At 41.9% G+C, this 9,921-nt stretch overlaps 1 protein-coding gene across 1 annotated transcript in view; it reads right to left on the reverse strand.

The window, feature by feature from the left end:
* DSG2 (desmoglein 2) overlaps positions 1 to 6,728 on the reverse strand; it is a 74,863-nt gene extending 68,135 nt beyond the window's left edge. Inside the window, exon 1 of the mRNA XM_075584802.1 lies at positions 6,410 to 6,728. Coding sequence (XP_075440917.1) covers positions 6,410 to 6,454 — 45 coding nt within the window. The 5' untranslated portion in view covers positions 6,455 to 6,728. The remainder of the gene's footprint in view (positions 1 to 6,409) is intronic.
* Positions 6,729 to 9,921: the final 3,193 nt, after the last annotated feature.

Here is a 9,921-nt window from a genome sequence, read left to right on the forward strand (position 1 = left end):
GCAAAACTTACTGTCCCCAGCGCCGCGGACGAACAAGCAGTGCCTGTCGCGATCGCACTGCAGAAGTTCATGCATCTGAATATGACCCAGGATTTTAGGATTTTTTAAAAATAATTACTGTAAATAAATCACAAGCGTCGTTGTTGAAGCTAAATAAAACTTTATTATTTTTCATTATTCCTTTTAAGTTAGTGGTACATATGAGGTGCATTTGAAACCTGATTCAATAAGAATATTTTTTCCCTGATGATTGCATCATACTAAATGCAACTATGTACTTTGAGTGCAATATAGAGGAACCCAGTGTAAGAGCTATACCTTACACCAGGGGAGCGCAATCTTTTTTCCCTGCGCCCCCCTGCCGGCTCTTACCCTCTCTTCGCCACTGCCCCCCCCCCTCTTACCTTGGCTCCGACGTCATGACGTCACATTGCCATGGCAATTGTGTCTCCAGGAGCAAGGGAAGTGCAGTTTACAGAGGCCTTCGCCGCTTCCCCAGCACTTAATTTAAGTGCCTTCGGGAAGCGCACAGGGCCTCTGTTTGCGGGAGGCGCGGGGTTTACAATCTCGTGCCCGCCCTGGGAGGCGCACCCCCAAGTTTGCGCACCGCTGCCTTACACAACAAGTTGCTAACCATAAAGTTTATTTTCCCTATGCACCCAAGTATTGTAGTAAAATTAATATATAAAAAAAAAAAAAAAGATTTAAGAGTGAGCGGTAGGCTATTCACAGTTTAGGACCCACCGCATCATTAAACATTCGGTGCCGTGACTGAAGCACCGAAGATGTTCAGTCTTGCTACATCTGTTCGTTAAGAAGAGTTTCACAGCTCGACAACATAGTTAATCTATTTCCACTTTGTGGGACGTGGTCAATACCCATATTATTAATTTGCTTCATTCCAATCACTCCCTCAAATGTTAAGTCTCCTCTATTTATAGTTGTAAAATCCATTTAATAGTCTAATAGTCCATCACACTTATTGCATCAAAATAGGCAACATAAGTGGCACTAAAATAAATAATACGACATATTTTGTCTTAATTATGAAAATAACGTCTGTTTATGCTGTCCTCTACAGGCCTTTGTCATGCTGGCGCCAAAGTCACGCCTCCCCGACGCGTCACGCCAGCTTCCCAGGCACACGCGCAGCTCCCCTGCTAAGCACACGGTCCAAAACAGACACACGCCCGTGATGACGTCCCTTCCCTCGGCTCCACTGGCGCATCTGCTGCCAGTCGCATGCCGCCCACGCATGCACGTCGCGCGAGATCTAAGAACAAGAAGACTCTCAGCAGCTGTGCCACACCTGAGTCACAGGTAACATCCTCCTATCGGTTATCCACTTACTTCTAGTCCACTCCTTCCTGCTCCCTCCCCATTGGCTGCCTGTCCCTTCTAATGTCCACTAAGCCCTCTGCTGGTTGCTGAGCATAGACTTTTTTGTGCACCGTGCTCATTGCAGCCCGAGTACCTGTTCCCGTTTTGAACTTTGTTGTGACCCTGCTTGTGCCTGATCTATCTATAGATCTATCTACACTCTCCTACCCTTACCCAGCTACACGTCCCTGACTCTGCTATACGGACCAGTACCAGTGGTTTAGGGCGGTGGTTATACAGTATACATTCTCCACCTCAGCCCTGTGGTCTAGTCCAGGTTGTAGTGAGCATCCGTGACAGCCGTATAGCGATTAAATGGGAAATATCCAACTAAAAGAGCTGTCCTGTTTCCTTTTTTCCAGTTTGTTATCCATAAAACCATTGGGGGCCAAAGTCTTTGAAGGGTAAGGCTGCGTCCAGGGTGAGGAGACTCACGCTCACACTCGGCGCATTTAAATACCTTTTAATTGATGCAATGGTCCAAAGTGCCACATGGTGCGCGTGCTCGTGCCGGAGCGGTGCTCGGAGAGACCGTTAAATTTGTTTTCCCGGCGCTATGGCATGCCACGTGACCAGGTAAGAGCCAATGAGAGAACAGCAGTCACAACAACCAAATCACATGAAGCTGAGGATGTGACGTCACGCCCCACTCCAGTCTGAGAAGCCCCCCTCCCATCTGTGGCACGCTCCCCCTCGCTCGAGCACGCAGTGAGCAGGACAGCGAATCGCTCCTACTCTGACAAGCGCTGACATCACGCCTCGTGAGCGTGATTGCGTCTCCCCACACTGGCCGCAGCCTAAATACATTTCGATAAACTACTTTTTGTCTACTCCTCCAAATATCTTTAAGGTTACAGTCCAAAACAAGTATATTCCAATAATATGGTTTGATCTGCATAGCACACAAATTGAATGATGTAAAAAAAGAAATCCAAACAAAATCAGTTCTATTACATGTATTTTAACCACCAGTGTTTCTTTGCAATACATTTTGCTGGGAACTCATGAAACTTGTAAAGAATACATTACAAAAGATGGAATATCAAATCTCTTTAACATCCCATTTATAAAGATAATGGTTTATAAAAAATATCAGAATCCATACTTCTCTCCCCAATTCTCAATAACAGACCATAAAAGGTATAAGTCCATTTACCAAAAAGGTATATACTCAATCTTTATCACATCCAGATTTAAATCCAAAAAAAAGTGTTTATATAGGTTTTATGATATTCCATAGTAAAAATAATACAATAAGAATTATTGACAACATTTGAGAAATCCAAATACATCCCTTTCAGATCCCGACGACAGTAAGATAACATCGCCAATTAACGGATTCCAAAGGGAGGATTGGAGAAAAATTACATCATTATTATGGGTAAGCATAAATTCAATAGAAACCAAAATTAGAATGGAAAGCAGATAACTTTCCATAAAGTTTCAAATATAGCTTGTAATGCGTCACAATTTTCAATGGAAGAATTCAGAGAGTGTACATACATAGTAGCCCAATATAAATCCTTGTTCTATTCCAAATTTTTCAAAACAGAGATGACAAATAGATTACCTCACGTAAAGTAGTTTTCGGACAAGCAGCTGAATTACGTCTCACACACACTGAGGGTCATATGGTGGACACAAAACGACTCTTGATTTATGGACATCCACCAACAAACATATTGACCAACAGGCTTGATTAGGGGGGTGCGTTATCCCCTTGAGTAAAACTGTATTGCAATCAGTTGTGGATTCTATGGATTTTTTTTTGCATGCAAAATACCCTTTATAAAGTCATTTTAAACAATTCGGAATATTATTTTTCTATTAAACAACAACTTTTTCTCTTTTAACCATATATGCGTTGAGATTTTTTTCAAGCAGCTGAAGAAATTCATATATCAATTTACTATCCACAACAGGTCTGTCGGGTGAGGGAGTTATGAATTTTGCAAATGAAGTGGAGAAGGAGTGGCTCAGTGAGTAAAGACACTAACTCTATAAACAATGACACTAAGTTTGAATCAGGAGACAAGTCACATCACCTTCATGTGCCTCAGGCAACAAAATCATTGATTGCCAGCTCATCTGGGCAAGGACTGTGTCTATAAAATTCCTATGGGCTGCGTATTTGCACAATACTGTAATTGTGAAACGCTTTGAGTCCAATTGGGAGAAAGCCACTATATAAAACAAAGTTGTTATTATTAAGTGAAATTTGAAAGATTAATCCATCCTGTGTTAAATACACCCTAAAAAAATAAATTAAAAAAAAAAAATATATATTTTTTTTAATCATGTTTGTAATCTGTGGAGCCTTAAAAACCAGGGCTTTTGGAATTGGAACTTCCCAGGCATCATCTATATAGAGATCAGTCCCTGACGGCATTCTCTTAAGATGATGCAGACAGATAACTAGTTTTCAAAAATGTAAATTGTTATTGTTCAAAATGTTAAATATATATTTAGCGTGTGGTTGAAACCTATTCCAGCTTCAAATTGCAAATCCAGTACAACCAGCCGCACACCGAGGGGACCCAAGAGGTTAAAACATCTGTCTGAGTAGGTTTACTGCCTATGCACTTTAACCCAGGCTGTGCATAAGCTTATAGGGCTTATATTATATTAATGTTAAAATTGATTTGAAGCAAAGTTGACTCGGTGTGCTCATTTGCATGTCATATATTGCAAGGATGAATAAAAAAAAAAATCTCAAACTACAACATGTTATAATTATAGAGATGTTATTAACATACTTGGAGTAATAATTTTAATAAGAGCAAGGCATAAGCAGAGTTAATCTGTTTATATGTGCCTGGGTTCTTTGCCAGTTGTTGATATACAAACACACACACACTCAAAAATTAATAATAATAATAATAATAATAATAATAATAATAATAAGACCTGGTCTATGTTACCAATATAATAGCTCTTCGGATGTAGCAGTAATACAGACACTGAATAAGTCTTTTTATCCCATTTGAAATAACTGCTGATTTGTATGTGTAGAATTGTTTCCAAAATAAAAGATACACTACAAATCTATGGGAGGACCAAGGACAGATCACATATTTCAGCCTTGGTTACATTAACAATTGTTCACTGTTCTTAACTTTCTTTCCATCCTGAAATGCCTTCAATATTTGAAGGAAGAAATGTAAATACAGTAATAAATTAAATCTTTACCAATTGCAACTCATTGCATAAAAAAAAAATCTGCTTTGATTAAAAATAAAAAAAATAATAAGAATGAAATCCTATTGCCTCAGCTTGACTTAAAAATGAAATCCAAGCAGCTTAAAACAGATCAAATATATATCTTTTTTTTATTTCAATATATGCAATCTGTGATTACCTTTATTGAAACCCAATTACCTAAGCTGTCAATCAATTTGTAATTGATCAGCAAAAGATGCTGCTTCCCAGGGTTCACCAAATGGCTGCCTTTCAGTTTCCATCAATCCTTCAGTCAGTGTAACTCAGCAGCTACAATGTATCCTTGTATTACCAAGGTAACATTATCTATTATTACAGTTTGCAGCTCAAACTGCTGGGAATATTGGCAACAAATCACAAAAAAGGAAAATATTGCAAACATCTTGCACTGTTGTGGAGGTGCGCAAAAACCTGCTAGAGATATCAAATGATGCTCAGTATATTATAAAAAATAAAAAATTAAAATAAAAATACATAACAAATGGCATTAAGAGTTGAATTTTAAAATAAAAAGTAGGATATTGCTTGGATTGCTCCTTTAACAAGCAGGTACTCCTTTGTGATACAATGTTATTGTCCTCCCTCTCACAAGGTGCTGCGGAATATGTTGGCACCATACAAATAAAAGATGATAATAAAAGATATTAAATACTAATACATGAAGTTATGCAAGTGTTAGTGTAGTTAACAAAAACAATGGCTATGTACAATATAATGCACATACCACATTTTACATCTACCTACCAATACATCATTGTTCAACTTTAACATGCATCAACAGTACACAAATGACGTTAGCAATGATCATACATGTACACCTTGTATTTACAAAAACATTATATACAAGCACATGTAGAGAACGTTAAGGTCATTCTTATCTTTTAATGGTTAGCAATGCAGTAGTTGTACGATACACAAAATGCACACATTTTACATAAGCCTTGTTGAACCCAAAGGATTGTACAGTATAATTGTTACATTAGTGTGATTAACCCTACTACAGGTGTCGACATTGTTTCCAATACTATGCTGCTTGAACAGCACACAAGTGAGCAGTATACACATAATAACCATGTCAATAATTTACTGATCTGGTTATTTAAGGCTGCGCTTATAGTGCCGGCGACGGCACGCTGCGGTTGCTGGAAAAATCAAATTGACTTCCACAGTTCGCGACCAAGCCGTGGCTCCGTCGCGTCGCTCCTACTATAAGCGCACGCGACGGCGGCAATGCATTTGTTTTGTCGCGACGGCGCGTCGCCGGTACTATAAGCGCAGCCTAAGGCTGCCATGATTTTCCAGTTAGACGTGTGGTCATAGAATGATAAATAAATACAAATATAGTCAAGATTTCCTGCAGCAAAAAGTATAGAAAAAAGCCAAGTGAATACATGAAGTTATAGTTAAGCCGGGGCCTTCCCTGCGTGACCATAGGTAGGTCCTAGCAGCAGCAGCAGCAGCAGCAGCAGGCATGAGCTCTCGCACAGGGAGGAGGGTGTGGTTGCAGCGGAGGTCTGAATACAGTATACTGTATATACAGTCCGCTAGCACGTTTACACAAGCCCTGGGATACACCTTTACTGCAGATCTGTGCCTTTAAACGAGTTCTCTCTCAATTAATACAATACAACTAATAGCAGCTCGCCTTACAGCAACTAAGCAACTAACAGACACAGAGCAAAGTTATGCAGGAGCTTCTGGGATCTGCTTAAACGTGTGAGCTAGCTCAGGGAAGGAGACCTGGGACTGGCCACACACACACACAGCACAGCGCTTACATGCCCCATAGGGGAACCCGTCTCTTACTTACCGCTAACAGCAGCAACAACAAACCTCCAACAGGGAGCCGCGGCATGGCTGCTATCAGTGTCTTGTTATTGTGCTGGCCCTCCCGGGGTGGCTGGGAAGCCCAGAGACAGCAGCAGCAGCACAGCAGGGCTGGTGCCCGGAAGGGAGGTGGGTGAGGGAGAGCTCAGCACAGCAGGGCTGGGAGGTGGGTCAGGGAGAGAGGGGGAGCTCAGCACAGGTGGGCAGAGGCGTTCAGCACTTCCCAGAAGTGCACAGCCCCACTGGCTTAGAAAATGGTGCCTAGCCTGCGCTGGAGAGGGGAAAGGTGTACTGTCTGGGGGAGGGGAATCACAGAGGGGGGGAGGGGAATCACAGAGGGGGGGAGGGGGAGAGCTGCAGGGTAGGAAGGGCTGGGCTCAGCTGCTCTACGTCCTTTCACTTCTTCCCTTCCTGTTTCAGGTAAATAGCGTCCAGCATGAAACACTGCGCCCAGCCCACCGTGTCACCATGATGTCACCTGCACTATAGGTGTGCCAGAAACCGGGGGCACACATACAGAAACCGGGGGCACACATACAGAAACTGGGGTAGCGCCTGATAAATTATCAGCATTACGTTTTTGTATTGTTTTTTTTTTTGGGGGGGGGGGAGAGAATTACTATTTTACTATCTGATGGGGCTGTTAGTCTGTGTTTCCCTTATTAATGACCCTACTTCCTTTAATGTTGTGTAATGGCCGCAGTGTGCTGTTTCTAGGGGCACTGAGTACCACTACTTATTAACCTACAACCCCAACGTGCCACCACTTTGTTTTTTTGTTTTTTTTAACATGTCACATGAAGTGGATGAGAGCTTCCAGGTGTCAGCTGTCTCACATTGTAATCTTGTCTGTAACTGTTCCATACGCCTATAATCATATTATCTCTAACTGTGCTGAAATGTCTGTAAATTAAATGTTTAACCTGTTCATTTTAATGTAACCAGGTATTATCATAACTCTGTGCCCAGGGCATACTTGAAAACGAGAGGGTAACCCAACACAAGAAATATATTTAAAATAAAAATATATACTTAATAACATAAATGTTTTATTACATAACAAAATAATACGTATTTTTTTTTAGCAAATCACTTTCTCGATTGATCAGGATAGATGTACATATTTTCAAACACACACATACAAATGTTACTGCCCATTGATATAAGGCAGGGGTGCACAAACTTTTCTGTTTGCGCCCCCCTGTCTGCTTTTTGTTTTATTTATTCACTTTGGAATTAGATGCTCTTTTTCCAGGTGACCTCAGTTTTGCAGATTTTGTAATGCATTCACACCACAAGATAAAATGTTTTTTGGCAAGGAATGCATGCCAGTGTAAAATATCAGGGATAGTTGTATTGTATGTCTTTATTTATATAGCGCCATTAATGTACATAGCGCTTCACAGTAGTAATACATGTGATAATAAAATAAATAACAGATAATATAAATAACAGATCATGGGAATAAGTGCTTTAGATATAAAAGTAACATTTCGGAAGAGGAGTCCCTGCCCCGCGGAGCTTACAGTCTAATTGGTAAATAGGGAGAACGTACAGAGACAGTAGGAGGGAATTCTGGTAAGTGCATCTGCAAGGGGCCAAGCTTTATGTATCGTGTTCAGAATATCCACAGTGCTATTCATATGCTTCTTTAAGCAAGTGGGTCTTAAAGGTGGATAGAGAGGGTGCTAGTCGGGTACTGAGGGGAAGGGCATTCCAGAGGTGTGGGGCAGTCAGTGAAAAAGATTTAAGGCGGGAGAGGGCTTTAGATACAAAGGGGGTAGAAAGAAGACATCCTTGAGAAGAACGCAAGAGTCTGGATGGTGCATAACGAGAAATTAGGGATGAGATGTAAGGAGGGGCAGAAGAATATAAAGCTTTAAAAGTGAGGAGAAGAATGGAGTGTGAGATGCGGGATTTGATCGGAAGCCAGGAGAGGGATTTCATGAGGGGAGATGCTGAGACAGATCTAGGAAAGAGTAGAGTGATTCTGGCAGCAGCATTTAGGATAGATTGTAGGGGAGACAGGTGAGAGGCAGGAAGGCCTGACAGCAGGAGGTTACAGTAATCAAGACGGGAGAGAATGAGGGCATGAGTCAGAGTTTTAGCAGTCGAGCAACAGAGGAAAGGGCGTATCTTTGTTATATTGCGGAGGAAAAAGCGACAAGTTTTAGAAATGTTTTGAATGTGAGGGGCAAATGTGAGAGAGGAGTCGAGTGTGACCCCTAGGCAGCGTGCTTGGGCTACTGGGTGAATGATTGTAGTTCCAACAGTAATGTGGAAGGAGGTAGTAGGGCCAGGTTTGGGAGGAAGTATGAGGAGCTCTGTTTTAGCCATGTTGAGTTTAAGGCGTCGGAGGGCCATCCAGGATGATATAGCAGAGAGACATTCAGAAACTTTGGTTTGTACAGCAGGTGTAAGGTCAGGTGTTGAAAAGTATATTTGTGTGTTGTCGGCATAGAGGTGATAATCAAACCCAAAAGATGTTATTAGGTCACCTAGAGAGAGTGTGTACAGAGAAAAGAGAAGAGGTCCCAGGACAGAGCCCTGTGGTACCCCCACAGAGAGATCAATAGAGGAGGAGGAGGAGGTGTTAACAGAAGAGACACTGAAAGTACGATGGGAGAGGTAGGATGAGATCCAGGATAGAGCTTTGTTCCGAATACCAAGAGTATGGAGAATATGAAGGAGAAGAGGGTGGTCCATGGTGTCAAATGCTGCAGAGAGGTCGAGTAATATGAGCAGAGTGTAATGACCTCTGTCTTTGGCAGCATGGAGGTCGTCAGTTATTTTAGTGAGGGCTGTTTCAGTGGAGTGAGCAGTGCGGAAGCCAGATTGTAGAGGGTCTAGGAAAGAATAGGTGTTGAGAAAATGGAGCAAGCGAGAGAATACAAGACGTTCAAGGAGTTTTGAGGCAAAAGGCAGGAGGGAGACAGGTCGATAGTTAGAAAGACAGGTAGGGTCAAGCTTGCTGTTTTTGAGTAATGGTATGACTGTTGCATCTTTGAAGGAGGATGGAAAGGTTCCAGAGCAGAGGGAGGAGTTAAAAATGTGTGTGAGCGTAGGGATTATAGTAGGAGCAAGAAGTTTTAGGAGATGGGAGGGAATGGGGTCAAGAGGGCAAGTGGTAGAGGGAGAAGAGGCGATCAACAGCGACACATCCTCCTCTGAGACAGTGGAAAAAGAGTCAAGGAAGGCAGGAGGAGAGTTAGGAAGAGGTGTAGGATGGGAGGAAGAAACAGAGGGAATGTTCTGCCGTATGGATTCCACCTTTTCCTTAAAATAGTCAGCAAAGTCCTGAGCGGAGATGGGGGAAGGAGAGGCAGCTGAGGGTGGTTTGAGTAGAGTATCAAAGACAGAGAACAGTCGGCGTGGGTTAGACTTGTGCATGTTGATTAGTGAAGAAAAATAGGCTTGTTTAGCTTGCGAGAGGGCAGAGTTGAAACAGGATAGCATAAATTTGTAGTGAAGGAAGTCTGCGAGAGTGTGAGACTT

The sequence above is a fragment of the Ascaphus truei genome, chromosome 2 (assembly GCF_040206685.1).
Source record: "Ascaphus truei isolate aAscTru1 chromosome 2, aAscTru1.hap1, whole genome shotgun sequence".
Lineage (NCBI taxonomy): Eukaryota > Metazoa > Chordata > Amphibia > Anura > Ascaphidae > Ascaphus > Ascaphus truei.